Source organism: Harmonia axyridis, chromosome 1 (assembly GCF_914767665.1).
Source record: "Harmonia axyridis chromosome 1, icHarAxyr1.1, whole genome shotgun sequence".
In the NCBI taxonomy this organism is placed as follows: domain Eukaryota; kingdom Metazoa; phylum Arthropoda; class Insecta; order Coleoptera; family Coccinellidae; genus Harmonia; species Harmonia axyridis.
This window is the reverse complement of record NC_059501.1, coordinates 16,785,800-16,806,586: the sequence shown is the minus strand read 5'-3', so window position 1 is coordinate 16,806,586 and position 20,787 is coordinate 16,785,800. Positions and strand designations below refer to the sequence as shown.

At 37.6% G+C, this 20,787-nt stretch overlaps 1 protein-coding gene across 2 annotated transcripts in view; it reads right to left on the bottom strand.

The window, feature by feature from the left end:
- The window catches only part of LOC123679681 (nuclear receptor coactivator 6), a 247,336-nt gene that overhangs the window by 226,083 nt on the left and 466 nt on the right, over positions 1 to 20,787 (bottom strand). For both annotated transcript variants that reach the window (XM_045617089.1, XM_045617097.1), the window contains exon 2: positions 19,823 to 20,686. In XM_045617089.1, coding sequence (XP_045473045.1) covers positions 19,823 to 20,631 — 809 coding nt within the window. In that variant the 5' untranslated portion in view covers positions 20,632 to 20,686. The remainder of the gene's footprint in view (positions 1 to 19,822; positions 20,687 to 20,787) is intronic.

The window sequence follows — 20,787 nt, the reverse complement described above, 5'->3', positions numbered from 1 at the left end:
TTGAGTTCATTAGACTGAAATATGTATTTTTTTCATGGCAATAACAACATTCCTCTAAAATGTGTAAAAATTAGCATGAAACCTTTTAAAATGTTGAATGAAGTGAACAAACCCAGAAAATTTGAACAAAATCGGACTGCTTATTCCCAAGTTATGGATATCAGAAATTTAGGCCAACTTTCATGAATCACCGAAACTAACAAGCCACCTTTCTGAAAGGCTTTGGTGCACTGCATTCATCACTAAGCTATGGCCAACCAATCATCAGCCAGTATAAAAAATTTCATTAAAATCAGACAAGTAAAACGCGAGATGTCAAAATATCGGCAATTTAAAGTGTGCGCATGCTCAACACGTACCCTTTATCCGGAAAAGCTGAATTTGATATTGGATCATACGTTGTCTAAATTCCATTAAATTCAGATGAGAATTGTGGACGATAAGGCTGTTGCAATGCTCTGCAGCGGACACATAGACCGACAGAAAACCAATGCTTTGAAATCAAAAATAATTTCATCCCGAATGTGATCACAAAGTTTCCCCTACCTCCTGTAGACTCGGAAGAACATTCCACACCAAAGACCATCTGACGCCACCAAGATCTAGTTGCCGAGGAACGAACCGATATGGAGCAATATGACGGTCGCTATAACGCGTTCAACCGACGTGGTAACCATTCAAATCGGTGTAACCTTGAGAGCCGGAGAGTAATGGAATCCGCGCTCCGTAAAAAAGTGGCGGGTAAAAGTGTACGCCGTTCGGCAAGAAAGAGAAAATCCACATACATACTTGCACCCAAGCACGAACCAACAACGGTGTCCGCGGAGATCTGGTCGCCGTCGTAGGGCGACCAGTTTTCTCGATACGGACCGAGGTGGTATCCTCCGGTCGAGCCGTCCGTTCGGTCCAGATCCGTATCGAAGGACCAAGAAGTCCGATTTCGATTCGATTCATGTTTTTTAATCTTCGTTCTGAGAGAACGTTCTTCGAATCGATCACTCTACTATTTCGTATTATAAAGCCTGTATTTTTCGAAATAATTTCCAGGGTTGGTTCTGAACTCAAATAACGCAGGCAAGTCCCTTGATGGACATAATCCAACTAGGGGTTCTGTAATATGGCCGTTTGAAAACTTCTATTTATTTTATTACTGCAGCTCCGATCGAGATGAAAATTTGCATTTGAATATAAAATGACAATTTGAAGCCTCGGGCAGATGTTCTGCTTTACGAAAAGCATAGATCGGCTCAACTAGAACCATAGAATATCAAGAAGAAAAAATTCTATGTTTCCGTGACTACATAGCCACATAGCCAATGGATTCTCAGTGTTGAAATGACACAACTATTTTAAACTTCGTGCAAAATTTGAAGCTGATCACATTTTCAGAACCATAGAAAATTCAAGAAGATATTTGAAAAAAATACTTAATAATGAATATTTTCATGATCATTTAATAATCAATTCATGCCTCGAGCAAAATTCAAAATTCTTGTCAATAATCTCGTCAGTACCATAGAAAATTCAAGAAAGATATTTCAACAAAAGAAAAAAAAATTAGAGAACATTCACTTAATTGGTCTCCAAGGATAAAAATTAGCGCATGAATGAACGAGCAATCAAAAGCACCTGAATTTACGTCAGTGCTTTTTTTTCTATGTCTATTCTTCTTAAATTTTTCAGGAAATTGAATTGATGATGTCCCTACAAAGCGCAAATCATTGCAGAAGGGGTAAAACTCCGATTTTGTGTTTGTAACGAGTGCAAGAATACTCGTAAATTACTTCCTTTCGATGGAAGTAGGAAGTATTGAAATATTCCTAACATGTACTGATCAATCAATCGTTCTGGCAACACCGCACACCGCTGGGCAAATATTGACAAATCACGAGAATGTCATGTGGTGGCGTTATGCCAGTAATAATATCTAGAAAACTTATTCGATGATATGGATTTGTTGAGATAGGAAGCAATAGTTAACCATAGTATAAAATTTGCAATGTTTCAAAAACAAAGGAATGTTGAGCTAAATTCTGAGTAGCTCCAAATATTTCCTAAAGAGCGTCGGAGAAAATTTGGAAATAATTTAAAACTCTAGTAGTTACAACCAAATAAAACAACATAAATCAAATAAATTTGATCGTTAGGCCTAAAAATGATCAATTTAACATCACACCACTAACTTTGATAAATCGAACCTCAATCTCAACTCGTCAAAACCATGAATGACCAACGTTTAAATAATATCCATATAAAATCCAAAACCCTATTCCTCTCGAAAACACCACCAAATCACAACAAACCGTCTAAAAATACGGAGCTGTACCGCAGTATATTCCCTTGTTCGGCCTAGACCGCCTATAAATAAGAACTGCTCGCTGCGGCCGGTTCTGCCGTTTTTTTCCGTTCGCTTTTTGTTCCTCTCCACACACCACTACCCCAAAGCTCCCCCGGGCCCCCGAACCCCTCCGCTGACCAGATATCACGAGGCCCATACGTCCGGCTATGCGAGATGTGCAATTAATTCAACGAAATGAATGTACGTACACATGCTACTTTTTCAGCGGTCGCCGTGTCCGCTCGTCCGGAACTAGTTCCTTTATATGGGTCATTAGTTAAAGAACTAGTTTCTTTAAAAGTATCGTCAGTTCGAAAATTTGTTAGTTTGTGTGAATCTCTAGTTCACGTTTGAATTTGCGAACTAGTTCCTATTTATAAAGGTCAAGAGTTCACGAACTATTTGCATTATATGTTGCTTCAGTACTGTTCGACAAAGCTAGTTCCATTCCATGAATCTTAAGTTCGCACACTACTTCATTTATATGTATCGTCAGTTCGCGAACTAGTTCCTCTGTATGCGTCATTAGTTGAAGAACTAGTTTCTTAATAAGTATCGTCAGTTCGCAGATTAGCTCCTTTATATGAATCATTAGTTCACTTATCAATTTGCGAACTAGGTCCTTTATATATAGGTCGTGAGTTCACGAACTATTTCCATTATATGTACCTGTTCGAGAACTAGTTCCATGTCATGAATCGTCAGTTTGCGAAAGAGGTCCTCTTTATGGATCATTAGTTGAAGAACTCTTGTTTCTCTATATGTATTCAGTTCGCGAACTAGTTCCTCTATAGGGGTCATTAGTTGAAGAACTAGTTTCTTTGAATGGATCGCCAGTTCGCGAACTAGTTCCTTTTTAGGAATCTCAGTTCACGTACTACTAGCTCTATATGTATCGTCAGTTTTCGAACTAGTTGCTTTATATGAGTTCTTAGTTAACGAACTAGTTCCTTTGTCGTTACTGCATTATTTCCTTTTTATCATCAGTTTGAGAACTAGTTCCTTCATATAGGTCATTATTTCAGGAAAAAGTTTTTTGAATGCACGTCAGTTCGCGACCAGTTCCTTTAAATGAATTATTAATTGATTCCACATGAATCAGCAATGTTGTGGAGGACAACCACCAGATTTTCCATTGTTCCATTAACAATTCCTAAAGATCTGCTTCATAACCCGATTAACATTGAAATGCTTCTCTGCCGAAATAACCATATACAATGTTATATAGATCCCTAAAATCTTACGCTCTTAAATTAAATTATAGGTCGCCTAGTTTAGACACGACCTTTCCCTTATGTTGAAATAACCCAGGGCGATCTAAGAGGACATCTAATATTCAAACCTTGCCGTCTTATTCGCGGACAGTCGCCCGTAGTCCGAATTCTCTTCGTTGGCCGAACTAACGTCGGGCATCCCCGGCACGCGCCCACAAACACCTCATAAATCCGATTCTGTGTGTGCGAAACAATTTATCGAATAACAAAACATTCCTAATTCGCCTTTCGAACGTCCGCCAAGGATCTGGTTTTGTTTTATTGGTTCGATCTTTTCGTCCCAGCATTCCTCGGCGATCTGAGCGGATTATTTGCATCCACAACCTACGATCTGCTCGAATTCTTAATACGGACTCCTCCAGCTTATGAATCCAGTAAAGTGAATGAGAGATGAATTTGGTGAAATTGCTTCCGAGTCTGCCGAACGTAGAGAGAGGTTTTGTGGTTTTGGAAAAAAAATTGGTCTTCGCAAGTTTGGAATTTCTGCATTCTAGACCATTCTGAAAAACTATTGTATCACGTATGGCCAATCAACAGAATTTACGCATACGCAATCTTCCATGCGCGTCAGCCCTAGGCTTTTGCACACTATGTGTTTGGCTTTTTTACCGCCTTTCCACAGAGCCTGAAAATCTCATTTGCTGACTTACACGTGCGACACAATAGATATCTGCACCGACAGTGTCCTTTCAGCAGTCCCACCATTACCGGAAGCTCAGCTCGTGGTAGCTTCAGAAGCTTCCTGGTATAGGTTGGTGAAAGCACCACAAATTTCTTTGTCAGACTTGGTGTATTCCTCCAGAGGGTTTTCCTATTGTCCAACTCCCATTGTAGCACCGATGCCCTGTTTTGGTACTTTCCAAGCTCACAGAAGGGCTCAGGACCAACAGGTGTGAACCTCGATGTCCTTTTTGCAAGTTCATCGGCTTGTTAATACCACAATGCCTCGTTACCCATAGTAGGGTTACTTTATTGCCTCTGGTCAGTTGCTTTATGGTATTACGGCACTCCCATGTCAATAGAGACCCCTGGCTGTATGATTCCAGGGACCTCAGCGTTGCCTGGCTGTCCATAGTGATGTGAATATGCGCCCCTTTAAGGTTTCTTTCAAGACACTCTTGGGAGCAAGTATAGACAGCTAGTGTATCGGTTTGCAAGATAGAGAGCTCCCTTCTCAGGCATCTAGAGATCCTCGTTGCAGGCCCATATCTGCCTAACCATATCATACATATTGCCAATACCTGTGCCTTTTTCAAATTTTGATCCATCGGTATACCATATGGAGGACTTTTTAATCAAACAATTTCCGAAATTCATTGAGGGTCGTCAATGACCGTTTCAAAGGGGACTTCAAAATCGAAGATGGTTGGCATCACATCCGAGAGTTTTGCCAGGAGGTTTGAGTCTAATTGATTCAATATCTACATGTGCCCATTCCAGTTTAAAGGACGGAGATTTCCATTGCGGCAAAAATTTTTACTAACTCTCAATAGTCACCTATCTTTTTGTCGTGATCAAATTGTAACAAACGTACTGCAGAGGGCAAGATACACACTGTTTTGAAGGATCATATCTTATCAAAACAGTTATGGTGATTATGTCTGCTCACAGATGGCGCTATGGGTTTTCGCGCCACCCTACTTCGGCCGGTGTCTTGGGCAGAGATCGCTGGATAGCCTAACTGAAGAGTTCGTCAGCGATCTCGGGACGAAACACAAAACCCCTGGGAGAGGGCGCACCTCGTAACTTGGCTGGAGAAATACTCACCAAAGTGGTAACCTCGACGTGATGGCCGAAACCTGCAGAGTTGGAGCGCTGGGGCGACTCACAGCCCCGCTCATCATCATGGCTACTTGCGTGTTCATTGGACACAAGCGCCGATGACACGCTGAGTCTTGCGCTTCCGCCTTCACAGGTGCTTGCGCTCTCTCCTCCCCTAAATACACCTGCGTACCTCCTCCCTTAGGTCGTCGGCACTGGTGGGGGAATGTGTAGTGACTCTGTCTGCTCACAGATGGCGCTATGTGTTTTCGCGCCACACTTCTTCGGCCCCGGCGTATTTAAAGGGGTCGTTGCGTTGCAACAGGGTCACCTCTCACAATGCTGTGAGAGGGTGTGTCTTAGGCAGATATCGCTGGATAGCGTAACTGAAGAGTTCGCCAGCGATCTCGGGACGAAACACAAAATCCCTGAGAGAGGGCGCACCTCGTAACTTGGCTCGAGAAAAACTCACCAAACAGTGTTTGAGTTATTCACTGTTTTCTTTAATTTAGCAAATGATTGTATAATTTGCTCCAAAACCGTTCGTTATTGACGATAACTGTTTTGGTGGCATTTTAGTTATCGTCTATACTGAACAAGGAGAAGGAAACACGCGTCTGGAATCAGGTTTAGATCGAAAACGTTTCCGTTAAGTGGACTCGGGCCATTAGATCGGCTCGGATTTCTGCGATTGTCACGCGAGACATGATTTAGGCCTCGTATAGACGTGAATCGTGGCGCGGATCCCTTTCTCGTGGCTGTTATCTCGCCCGAAGAACGGCGTTTTTGAGCCGACAGCGGGTACGTAGATAGCTTTACACCTGTCGGTCCTATTTCTAAGAAGTGTTTTGCTAAGGGCGCAAGATTAGAATTACGCGCCGTTCTTCTGACGAGAAAACAACCAAGCGAAAGGGATCCGCCGTCTAAGTCATGTCTCGCGTGACAATAGCAGAAATCCGAGCCGATCTAATGGCCCGAGTCCACTTAACGTTTTCGATTTACCTGATCCTTTTCCTTGTTCAGTAGACGACAGCTCCGCCTCAAAATGCCACCAAAGTTGAACGTCAATAAAGAATTGTTTTCAAGAGAGGGAAAACAGTGAAGAACTCAAACAAACTCATCTGAGAGCTCATCTCTTATGATACGATATGATCTTTCAAAACAGTGTGTATTTCGTCCTCTGCAGTGCGTTGTTTGCACGAATTTCAGTTCATTTTTTTATTGTACCTAGCGTACGATTCAATTCTAAATAAAATTGAATGATATTCTTCTACAAAATACCTCTGATGTTTTTTTACCAGTTCTATATATGGATTTTAACTGATTATTACGGATTTGAACAATTGATTTTAGGCATGTTTTGACCCTAGATTCTGGATAGGAAACTCATTTTCAAGCTTTCGAAATTTAAAACCGCGAGTTCAAGCTACACAAAAATCGAGGAACTTTAAGTAACATTTCAAAAACCCAGAAATTGATTTAGGCATGTGTTTTTCCTAGATTTTTTATATGAATCTTATTAGCTAAGCTTCTGAAATTGTAAAATGAGTTCAGTTCACAGTCATTATAAATATTCAACAGAGCAAGCCCAGCCAACTCTTGAGGGTGGAATCAATTCTTTCCGGCCTGGTCGTCGATATTGGTGAAGTACAACATATTTTTTCTCCGATTCATAGCAAATATTAATTTTGCAGACACATATCAATCAGCAAAGTATTATTTATCCTGCCTAGGCAGCAAAATTATTATTCTCAATGGGAATTTAACATTTGACATTTTTTGACAACCGATATGTTTCCACAAAATTGTCAGAAATTTCATAAGTTATCAAACTATAATCATTTTGGACATATACATTTTCATAGCAACCAACCATTCCAACAATTGAGATTTCTGTCAAATTTTGTTTCAATTTTTCACTAAAGGAAAAATAAGAAGATTGTGAGAGTTGTAATAATTTGCAAATACAATATTCTACTTATATCATTATGCACAATCGAAGAAAAAAAGATATGTTCAACTCGGCAGCAAAGTAGATTGACTGGCATGGCTGAATTGCTAAACTATCATCCGCGGCAGTCAATTTACTTTGCTAACTATTTTTTCCGATTGATAGCAAATATTAATTTGGCAGACACATATCAATCATCAAATAATTACTTTTCCTGTCTAGGCAGAGCAGATGAGGTCAAGACGTCTCATACGTTTCTCTCAATCTAGTTCTCTTGCGAGCGGCGCAAATCCGAGCGCAAATCATTTCTAATAACCGCATTTGTCCGGCCGAATCGGCCAGGAAACGTCCACAACTCTCCTCATTGCCGATCGGCCGAGTCGTGCATAATTAACGGTCATTAGCCTACTATTATTTTACCTTCGCCAACGTTCCTATTATATACTTGAAGCCGTGTAGATCGGGCCGGCAGGAAACAAGAGGAGGATTATTGAGTGCGGCCGCGTATTGCCGACTTCATTTCGATATCCGTTTATATGAACGCATAACGCGGTCTATTACGGTTGCTGCGGTTTACGTTTTTCTATATAGGCGGCGTAGATTAACGACCGAGATGGTGTGATGAATACTTGGAAGACGCATTTTATTCTGGATATTTCTTAGGTGCTGTTTAAATGCAGGTGAATGCCGGTGTTATGAGAGCTCACAGCCAGCGGCTACTAAAACGAGAATCAAGAGTTTTTTTTTGATTGAAGTAATAATGAGCAATATCGCCTTAATTACCATATATCGGGTGTCCCAAGGTGCGTGGCCTATTAGATTATTATGGAAACTATTGATGGTAAAGATTTCACATTTTGTGGATAGATATTTGGCCATGTAAGGTACATTTTTAAAATAATTTCACATTTCCAGTGTTGCCGGATGTACGACAATTTGGCAACAACTTTGTTATTTTGAATAGGACATCCGGTATTTCTATTTTTTTATGATACTCCATAAAATATTGAATCTATTCACTCTTACTTTTCCATCCCTATCTTCAACGGTTTTTGAGTTATTAATTATTTTTCGAAATTTTAGATCAAATTGGCGTATTACGAAAATGACTCTAGTTCGCTCAATATTTGAGATTTAAGTCAGAAATTTTGCAAGTCGTTAGATATTGATCTGATCTGTATCACTGCTTTTGAATTATGGTTGTCAATAATACAGGACGGACCAAAAAAATTCATCATTTGCCAAGTTACAAAATTGTGAAAAAGTCTATTTTTTCAAATTAGACACCTAGTATATTTTTCAATTCCTGGAATCAGTACAACACACTCTACAACTTTTCTATTCACGCCCTATACCTATCTCAACTGGATTCCGAGTTATATGCGTTATATGTGTATATCTTTCTTGAGCCATTATTTATAGAAAAACCTCGGAACAAAACACCTGTTAGGCAATAATTGTTCATTTTGACATTTATGGATTGAACTGATTCATTGATATATCGATCTATGAACGACAAAGAGAGAATAACAATACAAAAGAAATTAACACTTATTGAATCAATGTGAAATCTAATAAACGCATATAACTCGGAATCCAGTTGAGATAGGTATAGGGACGTGAAAAGAAAAATTGTAGAGTGTGTTGTACTGATTCCAAAAATTGAAAAATATACTAGGTGTCTAATTTGAAAAAATAGACTTTTTCATAATTTTGTAACTTGGCAAATGATGAATTTTTTTGGTCCGTCCTGTATTATTGACAACCATAATTCAAAAGCAGTGACACATATCAGATCAATATCTAACGACTTGCAAAATTTCTGACTTAAATCTCAAATATTGAGCGAACTAGAGTCATTTTCGTAATACGCCAATTTAATCTAAAATTTCGAAAAATAATTAATAACTCAAAAACCGTTGAAGATAGGGATGGAAAAGTAAGAGTGAATAGATTTAATATTTTATGGAGTATCATAAAAAAAAATAGAAATACCGGATGTCCTATTCAAAATAACAAAGTTGTTGCCAAATTGTCGTACATCCGGCAACACTGGAAATGTGAAATTATTTTAAAAATGTACCTTATATGGCCAAATATCTATCCACAAAATTTGAAATTTTTACTATCAATAGTTTCCATAATAGTCTAATAGGCCACTCACCTTGGGACACCCGATATATCAGAACACACTAATAGTTCCCAAGGGAAATATGAATATCATATTTCACCAAACGAGCAGAACCTAGATCTTCTTCATCAATAATTATACATTTCCTCTTTACATCACGATTTTCGATATAGAAAAAGAGCATATTCCATACATACTTCCATTCGTTCTAAAGGCGCCAAAGATTTCCATAATTCAAGCGACCACCCAAATTATGGATGTAACAACCTATTCAACAGAGGAAATCACTACGAAATTTTTACCTTATACAGGGTGTATATGGAAAGATGCGGAAAAATTAAGGGGGCGATTCCTTGTCAAAAAATAGGGTGGGTCTTTCATTTAAATTTTTTGAGCCTCCACCTGCTTAGTTACAGCACTCTGAAGACGACGCCCGAAATGTAGTTTTTAATTTGAGAAAAGTTGATAATTGTTTTTTTTTGTTAGGAATATCGTTTTGACTTCCGTCTATTTGATAAATTTAAGGTCGAAATTCTAGCTTCCACAAGTCAGGCGTATTATCTGGTGATAATTTTTGTTTTCTCAGAAAGCGTAATTTTTTTTTGAGCCTCCGCTCCGCCTGCTTAGTTACAGACCCTAAATATGGCGCCCGAAATTTAGTTTTTAATTTTTGAAAAGTTTTTAATTGTTTTTTTTTTGTTACATTCATTTTATATTTGTACAATGGTGTAACTGTAACAAAGCAGGGGAGACTCAAAAAAAAATTATATAAAAAACTCGCTCTATTTTTTGGCAAGGAATCACCCTCTAATTTTTTCGCAACTATAAACCCTGTAAGGACACAAAATATTAAAACAAAAAGTGTCATGATGAGCTTCTCGCAAGAATTTTTCAAGCTGTTCTCGGGACAACACTGGACTTATTCTTTATTTTCATCATAAATGCTTCTAATTCACAAAACATTTAAACATCAGTTTTTTCTTTCAATTGTAGCATTTACCTTAGCATCGATAACACAGAGTGTTTGGTGAATATTTCTGCGACGACGCATAGAATGAATTTAGTCATACGTCAAAAATAACAAGAAGTGAAGCAGCATACCATAGAAAAAAAACAAAACATTTTCGTCGAGACCGTTCACCAAATTTTTTCTTCTACCCTTCTGAAGAACATTCAGCATTTTAAATTGTCTAATTGGAATGAAATCGATATTCAAAGGAATTTTCATTTTTTTCAGAATTATTGCTGAATCTTCGAGCAATGAACCCATAAAAATTCCGATCTTCTTGTATTTTCTTGAATCTTGGTATTTCCTTGATCCTCTCTGTAGGTAAATGTTATCAAATCAGAAAACCTTCATTTTTTTCCTATAGGTATGTACAGCACATATCATTTTAAGACATCTAACTCACTTGACTAACTTTGTAAACACCCAAAATTTCAGTTAAGATCCCGAATTATCGAAATTTCAAAAAAAGAAATTTCTTCCATTTCAAAATGATACGAAAATTGGGCTGCAATTGAACGAAAATATCTACTACAAAAAAATTAAATCAACTAAAATGTTTCTCCTTAAAAGAGAATATTCTCTTACGTGATGAATCAAACCGACCACTACAATAACAATAAATTCCATTCAGAGCAAAAGTCGAAAACTCCGCATAAAACGCTTCATGGCCTCCTCCTGAAACTCGTTTCGCGTTTCGTGAAACAACGATCGTATTTTTACAACGACGACGACGATAAACGAACCGTATAGTTACGACATATGGGGAGTTAATTCGTATGCGCGAATAGAAGAAATAATAAAATTTAACAGCCGCTATAACGTAATTATGCCGCACAAAAGGAACGCATAAGGACTGTTAAGTCAGCGTATAAGGAGGATCAGATTTACTGCCGCTTAATCGAAACGAAAGCGTTGAAATATACGGCCGACTTTCGGGCCGGCGTGTATACCGCGTCCCGCTGTAGCACGGCCATTTCGGCACGATCGACGAAGACCGGAATTATGCACAAAATATACGTATGCTATTTGACGAATTATAAATGTTGTTTGTCTTTTTAAATCCTCAATTCTTGTCAATCAGAAAAATAAAAAGCGTTTGATGAAAAAACTTGAGAGTGTTGACGATTAAACTGAAAAAATTGCCAATGAAAATAAATTATGATGGACGCATATCAAAGACTACTCGGAAGTAGTTATATCACAAGAGCAGAAGGCATTGATATTCTTCTGTTAATCCAAAATTCAAAAACGAATGAAGAATATTGAAATGTTTCAATATCTAATATTTCACAAAGTGTTTCCAAGGGTTTTGAATAAAATAAAACAGCAGAACAGAACAAATACATAAGCATAAGTCAAAAATATCGAATTACACATAGTATATCGTCGAGTTATCGTAAACATACAAAATCCAACTTCCACATGAGACTGAATGATTACCTATCACAACACAAGATACAAAGGACGGTAGAGCTTGCAAAGTTTCAGTATTGATTCGAAATCTAAATGGGATTACAAACATGCGTTCTGCTGAAAACATTTAACATCTAACACCAACTGGTTTCGAATGCTAAATCTTAGGAATTTTCCATATGTTGAATGGGTAAACATCGGCTCCCAAATAATTCGAAAGCGGAGGTAGTGTTGTTTTTCGTCTTTGTGAAATACATAATGATTTTATCCCCCTTTCAATGATTAATAGGGAATACAATGCATACAATATTTCGTCACATTATTTGTGACACGATGTCTTAAATGCTAGTGTATTAACTGATTTTGTTTGAGATAATTCTGGAGACTCCGTCCGGCTTGGCTCCCTTTTCTTCCTTAAAATGGCGCTATACAAAGGATTGATCAATCAACGGCATCATTTTGAAATTTCCATTTGTTCTGTCAAAAGTCGTTGATCTTGTTATTATTGTTGATTCAACCTTAAAACATGACATTGACAGAAAGACGATGTGAGCGCCATAGGAAACGATGCGGAAATCAAGTGAAAAGGGGCCAATACCATTCGAATCCAAGAAGGCTGGTCTCTTCAAATCGCCACTTCAATCTTAAGGTTTTACAAGAGTAAGTGAGCACACCAGACATCTTAACGTCATTATACGTTTTCGCACTGTTTTCAGAAAGTGGAACTTCACAAAATTTTGTAAGTGCGTAAAGTTGTATTCTATCAACTGTTGGAAAATAGTTATTTTCCGAAAATTGGTACTTTCCCGCACGAAACTGGCGTTGACCGAACAACATGGAGCGGAGTTTTTTATGACACTTGTAATTCTGCATGTTGTTAACATAGTTCTCATCCTTGACGTTAACTGGACGTTCGGTGCATAGAGACATGACAGAATGTTATTCTTTAATAATTGCGTGCTATTGTTTTCCCACACGCATATGCGTGCGGAAAAGGAATAGCAGGGGTATTTCCCGCACTGTGTGGGAAAGTGACTCAAAATGCGTGTGGAAAGAATGAAAAGCGCACGCTTGTAGAAAAGAACTTTTTCATAAATTGTCACTTCAAGCGCCAATTCCGAAAAGTTTTTTCTCTCGTCGAAGAGGTGGACGGAAAAGTCAGCTATTCGAAATCACTACTGCGTAACCAAAGATGATTAACTAATTTCATCACGAGGCATTATAGTAATAATCGCGTTCAGCTCCATAGAGCAGCTAGCAGAGCAATCCACTCTGGTCATATTACCCTATCTTTTATTCATAACGTACAAGAAGCACTTTGTAGGCAACACTTCGGCCTGCGCTACCACAGGTCCAATGAAATTCCTACCGTTAGTCGTGGCCCTTTTTTTTACGTCGACGGTCTCGTTAGGGACACTCACGTGTACGATGCGATCGTACGACCGTAAATCTTGTTCGGATGCTGGTGAAATGAGTCGTCCATACTTTGCTCTTGTTTGGCGTAATTAGATTGCCTATTCAGGGACATTCCACTGACTTGGACGGTCCGACGATCGTTAAGACCTGTAGCGTAGAGGAAGTGAGCAAGGGAAAACTACCGACCAGATGTTCCGGCCTTGTTGACGTTTGGAGATGGGAGTGCGAAGATCGCTAGGTACAGACATGCAAATGACTTCTCGGAATTTTAGGTTTACTATACCCTAAGCCCTCTCCGACGAGCCGGCTGTTCAAATGAGGGGCACAGATAATAAAGCAAAACAGCCCCTTCAATAAAGGATCTTTTACGAGTGTAAAGTCACTAAATTATCGGCTCTGTAAACAGCAATAATGTTATTGTCGGCAAGTATTGAATGTACTTTATTGCGGTTTACACAACAATTGTTCAATAAAGCGTCTTTGACAAAAGTAAAGTACTACCGGTCACTCTAAACTCTCCTTTCTGTAAACCACAAGAAAGTGCTGGCAGGTTAGTAGCAAATCTTGTAGCTTACACAACAACACTTCAGAAAAGCATCGTTTACTTTTGGCTAGTGCATTAACGAAGAGTAGGTAGGTACTAGTGGCCAATAAACTTGCTTTGTGTAAATTACCGTTTGAACGACAAATTTATTGGCTTCTACAGGGTTTTCCAATAAGAAATTTAATCTATCTGGGTAGCTGTCACTTTTGAAGCTTTCATCTTTTTGGATAGTCGTGGAGCACCTTCTTGGTCGGCATTAGTGAAACTGATGGAAAAATTTGAGCTGTTGGAATAAGTTAGTGATGTAAAGAATAGAAACTGCGTGCGTCGCTAAAGAACAGCTGGATACCTATTGCTGCTGTAGCCTGTAGTGTTGACGAAAACCAAGGTTTGTCGAGTGTAATTGACACTTATCACCATCCAAAGAAAATCAAGATTTTTCTGGAAATTTCGTTCGATAATGAAGTCCCAAGTAATGATTCTCACTTCAATTAATGAATAACATATATTTAACAAACATCAAAATTGGTGAACAAAGATATTCATAGAACATATTCAAATCATGTCAGTTTTACATGTTATAGAAATAAAAATGAAAAACATGAACAATTGAAACATAAAGTATCCACGAAAGCCAAGGTTTGTCGAATGTAAACGACACCATCTAAAGAAAAATAAAATTTTTCTGGAAATTTCTTTAGTCTTGTCTCAAGTAATGATTTTTTTTTATTTGTTTATTTTTGCTAATTTACAATCTACATAATAATGAGTATTGAGTAAATGTGGTGTACACTAAAACATTGGAAGTGAGATGACCATCGACATCTCTACTTATTAGTTCTAATTTTATAAACATAAGTTTTATTGCCGAAGATCTTCAGGCCAGGATTTCTTCAGTCGACGGTGATTTGGTCCTTCTCTATACAAATTGTCTATTTACTCATTTGGGTTTCCACTTAGACGATCTTTGTGGGGATTTTACAGATTTCTTCTACAATGTAAGGTATTCTGAGATCCAAGCAATAATTAAATGTCTTTCTCTCTTCAATTAATGAATAACATATATTTAACAAACATCAAAATTGGTGAACAAAGATATTCATAGAACATATTCAAATCATGTCAGTTTTACATCTTATAGAAATAAAAATGAAAAACATGAACAATTGAAACATAAAGTATCCAACCTTCAACTTGACCATCAGGGAAATTAATTCAACTATAACTGAAGTAGGGGGTCTTCCTAGATTCGAACATGCCAAAACAGTGGGAACCACAATCATTGTTATCCGAATTAGCAACTGTTCCACGTTTCAACATATGGTCACATACTCGGTCACATATTATGTGGAAACTTCTTGTTGTTATTCCGGAATTCAGTCCATTAACGGACCCAACTTAATTTTATATTATTATTTTAATTATCGTAATTTGGAAATATAATTATTCAATTCGAAATTTATGTGTTTCAGACGGAACAAAAAATCGCCAGTGTTATCAAAAATTCAAGGAAAATTGGGATATTGTCCATTATGATTGAATAATAAACAAGTTTTCGTCGATAATTCGATGACAATCGCAAACATAACAGTTCAAGGACACCTGGAACACTCCTAAAAACATTATAGATTCAAATGAAATCGTTATGACCTTTTTGTTCGTGATGGATGTAACAGAGTTTGTAATAATTCCGCCCAAAATGATCGAACTTTTAAGAGAAAACACATAACAAAGTGTTCAAGGTTTAACCAGATCATTAAAAAAAATAGGTTTATTTCAGTATCGTAATGAGTTAATTACAGTACTAAAAACAGTGCTGTAATGAAGTCGTTAAAGCATTGTTTTCAGTGATATTTTTGGTTTTGTGGTTGTTCACACTGACTTCCGATCTTATCAAATTTTAACACACGACAATTGTCAAAATAATTTAATTTGGATCTAGTGAAATGATTTGTAACATACTTCGCAATTTCTCTTGCTTCTGGTGGTGTTAAATCGATTTCGTCCGGCATAATTCACGAATTCAATGCGTAATTATAAATAATTTCAAAATTCGAAACATACGATTCAAATTCGAATTCCGTAATCTGTCAATTTTCGTAACAGTTACACCAACTGCCAAGATACAATACAAAATTCAATAGGATGTATAATCTGAATTTTTCATTGAATTTCGACAATATTTCACAAAACTTGACTGAAATAGAGGAAATATCGTCTAATACTCGTTGCAGAAGGCGATTTCAACACTCATGCGTTCGGAAACTCGCTCCTTTGTCGCTCGTTTTCGAATTTCGCTTCGTGTTGGAACAGGAGTCCATTCTGCAACTTGTTTTAGAATATTTTATTCTAAGAAACTCAAAAAATATTCATGAAATCAAGAATATATCATAAATTTTTAGTATTGCAATAAATATACCTTTTATCGTTCGAGTAGGTACCCTCATAGTTTTTGAGTTATGAATTTTTGAAATTCTTAATCAGATTTCGGAACAAAATAAAAAATTAAACTAAGTGTGAATGTTGCATAGAAAATATTAATATAAGTTTAGGGCCTGTCCTATTTTCATTCGAAAGCATTAATGAAACTAAAAAATATCTAAAGGGTCAAAAAAAATCGAGACGCAACTGCGCGATAACTTCATCGAAGAAAATAGTAATAATCTTCCCGTTTCACATTATGGCCCGTTCACACCTTACAAATACACCTCCCATTAAAAACTACACAAATCGCATTAAAAAAAAAACCCAAACAATCCTCGCGTATTCAAAACGGAAACCCGGAACGTTTCAACCCCCAGCTTACACCCCCGTCAAACAACCACCCCATTTCCTCTCAGACGGTACGTTATTAATTATCCCTATCGGGTAACACGCCATACGCCATCAATTCCCGCCGTCCGCGGCGACCCTTATCGCCTCGATCCGTGTATGTAAATGAACGCCACCCGTAGTCACGGCTCACTCGGCCCAAACGCTCACCTCTCGCGACCCCCCCCTTTACGAGACGTTAATTTCCACTTTTACAAATATCGCATGTCCGAGCGACGCCGGTGAATCACCGCGTCACGACGCCGAGGAACGGAACCCGACGCCGCGCTCTGCCTCCCTTTTTTTTTCCTGCCCCGATAACAGGTATAGAGCGGATGACGCCGTAAGTTATTTTATTAGGCGTCTCTGGGCGATAAGAACTATGGCGACGCCGTCGTCCGCGTGTATTTTTCGTCGGGAAGCATGCATCGGCGGGGTTGTAAAACGGGGGTGGTAGGTAGTATTCGTGACCTGTCCGCAAAACGCGTTTTAACGGTCACGCACGGCGGTCAGAGGGTGGGCGTACCACAAGGCGCGGTTCGACGTCCCGTATTATACTACGAAGGTGTAAAAACTTCCTTCCGTGATGGAAAAAACGGATAATTCGACAGGCTAACGGGTTGTCTTGGAAAAATTGGATCCTATCTCGAGCTCAGTTGATTATTTCCATGATACCAAAAACTTTTTATCAACTGTGAAAGGTTTCACAAACTACATATGGGTACTACTAAGTTAAACAAATGATTAATGATACCAAATATGTATTATATATCCAAAGTTTTCTGTCGTATTAAATTCTGATTTGATACGAATAATCCACGCATCGTCTTTCCTACGTCAAGTAGGTACCTACTACTGGAAATTTTAAATTGTATTGGAAGAAAAAAGGCGGCCAGAGCAATATCACGGATATACAGTGGATGTTCGATAAGATTTATCGGCAAATTCATCTAAATAATTCTGTAAAGTAATTATTCTGGCCAAAATCATCATGACATCATATAGCTAATTTCTTATTGCTAAAAAAATAAAACTAACTATAATAACCTGGAGGAATGAAATGCATACAGGGTGAAATTTTAAAATTTTTTCGACATAGTAACATGCATTAGGCTCCGAGTTAGGTCTACATTCTCAAATTGTTTGGAAATTTTACACATAGTGTACAACAAAGGTGTAAATCGGGTTTAAATGACCAAAAATATGTTTTTTCTCATGGAATACCGTGTTTTTCATTGTATGTACTTTGGTCGAAGTCTCATATTTTTGAAACTCACCATTTTTCAGATATTTCGATTTTTCATAGACTTTGCAAAAACCTAAAAACGGAATTTGAATTGAATTACTAAAAGAACAGAGTACTGCCTTTTTGGTGATTGAGAACTACTGTATGCACGAAATGAGACGATTCATTTATTCATTTATGACTTATTCAAACGTTAAAATAGGACTTTTATTCCAAATGGGTCACCCTAGATTTTATTTTCTCATCTGGTAGATAATTTTTCGAAGATAATAAAATTTGCTTCCTAATAAAAAAATTAAATACAAGGTATGCGATTTGGAATAAACCCGATATTAACGTTTGAATGAGTAATCACCCAGTGAAGTTCTCAATAATTATCAAAAAGTCAGACATACCTCCGTCCATCTAGTATTCACTTTCGAAATTTTATTCAACAAAAGTTCATTCATATCGAAGTCATTCCAAAGATCCTCCAATTTATGGAAAATGGAAATATCTCAAAAACGGCAAAATTTAAGCATATGAAACAAACTTGGTTCATTTATTCCATGCAATCAGAAAATTCAATAAAGAACAGGGTGTTCAACAAGAAAAAAATATATTTGGTCATCTACACTTTTTTGGTACACCATGTATATTTTCAAACAATTTGAGAACATATCTCTAACGATCTCGTATGATACTGTGTCAAAACAAAATTCGAATGTTTCAGGCTTAGCCGTGATAGAGTCGCGTCAATGGTGGAATGGAGTATATGAAATTTTCATTCAACTTCAAAAATTTCAATTCGACCGAAGCAAAATATCAGATTCTGCAGAGTGCCTCAGGGTTCTGTTCGGCACCCAATATTATTCATGAAAAAAAAAGAAATTCCGTTCATAGGAATGTGAATCATATATTAGCATGCGTTCAAGAAACGTTGTAGTGCAGGAAATTCGAAGAAATAACTGAAAACTGAAGTCACTAGTTTTAATGCAAACATCGCCCTGATCCTATCAATATTATAGCGGAACAAATCACACAATTCCTTTAAAAAACGACCCAGCACATCGTCACGTAGTCAATTTTCCAAAAACACTCTAGAATTCAAAGAAATCGTATCAGCTGTCTGTGGAGTCCTTTTTCCTGTTCTGACCCCAAAACCCGACAAAAACTGGAACGAAGTAGCAATTCAACAAGAAAGCCATAAATCCGTCAAATAAACGTACAGAGGCGTCAAAGCAAAAGCAGGTCAGATAGGTTCTTAGTTCCCCAATTGTATAGTTTCCTCATCGGTAACGGTAATTATTAGACGACCGCTGTACAAAAGGTTTGTATTGTAGGTAGACTGAAGATAGGAACGCATTTACCTCACTTGAAGTGTGACTTGTAATTTGAGAAAGGTTTGAAGGCAATAAATTCTGAAGTATGAATTACAGATCTGGGCTTAAGTGTACTTAGGACCAAAGGCCAATTACAGATGTGAAAAAGAAATTGTTCCTTATTGTCCAAAACAAAATCGAATTACACTTATTCAAGCCAGAGAAAATAGTGTTCTTTTTTGTATTTTTTTAATGAATCCATGTATAAATATAAACAACAATTGAAGATGTGAAACTTTCAATATGTACAGGAAATGGAATAAAATAATTCTGAATTATTTTTTCTTGATGAAATCTCCTAAACTACAAACCAACGGCGTCTTGGATTTATGTAGGTTGATGCAGTATTCAATCGACATAATATCAAGTTCATTGAGCAATCAATTCAAATTCCTACATTCAACAACCCATAATCATAAAACAGTTATAATATTCTTTCCATCTCCTACAATAGGCTATCATTCTCTTAAACCAATCATGCATCGTTTTTTTATTCTCAAAAATTCTAATTTTAGCATTTTACAACTCAACTTCAGACAACTGAAACAAATAAAAACGAAATCCTACCTTATATAGATGATATTTCCATTGTTCAAAAGTCTTTTCCATCCAAAAGGTACCGATACAAAAGAAACCTGATGACTATGAACAGAAGTACCAACTAAGGAATTAGCAGTTTGTTGTTGCTGAACAGATGATGGTCCCACTGCAAGCACTACACCACCAGGTCTAACACTGACACTAGAATCATAAAGGACCATCTCTGGAGAAGGATTTTGCACAGCAATTCCTTCATCTGTTGAACTCAAACTACTACAACTAGATTCCGCAGCATCTGACCGTACTGAATCACAACGAACACTCTGCGAGGGGCATTCGCCCCCCATTACAGTAATATAACTAGAATCCACATAAGGTGCTTCTCTTTCACACTCAGGCCGTCCCGGACCTGATTGTCGTTCACCTGACAACACATCACTATTTCCTGAATTATAGTTTTTCACTTGATTGATAACAGCATTACTTTGATAATTCACATTGTTGATAATGGGTTGTGTGAAACCATTTTGTGATAAAACTTCTGTGTAATAACCCTGCTGTTGGTGTACTGATCCATTCAAAACTTGACTGGTCGAATAATCAGCTGGTTTCAATATGTTTGGTTTACCCGTTTGAGTACAGCACTTTGTTGGTCCAACCAGGGAGGCCATGGAATGTGGTGGGTTTGGATAGGCTCCATTCGGGATGGAGGAATGGTTGTTCGGTGGCACATTCTGTTGACCCACAGCATAAGCCTGAGCAAAATTATCATTCGATACATATACTACAACATTTTGTACACCAGCTGATGCTGATAGATCAGGCTTCCCTGCCATCGTGACAGCATATCACCGGCTGTCCCTTTGAGCCCGCTTTTAGCTCCCAAAAATTCTAAAACAAACAAAACCTCACTCAAACCTCATCAATAAATCATGAAAAGCAATATTATAATCATTGCTGTGGTGAAACACAAAATGAAAGCAAATATAAAA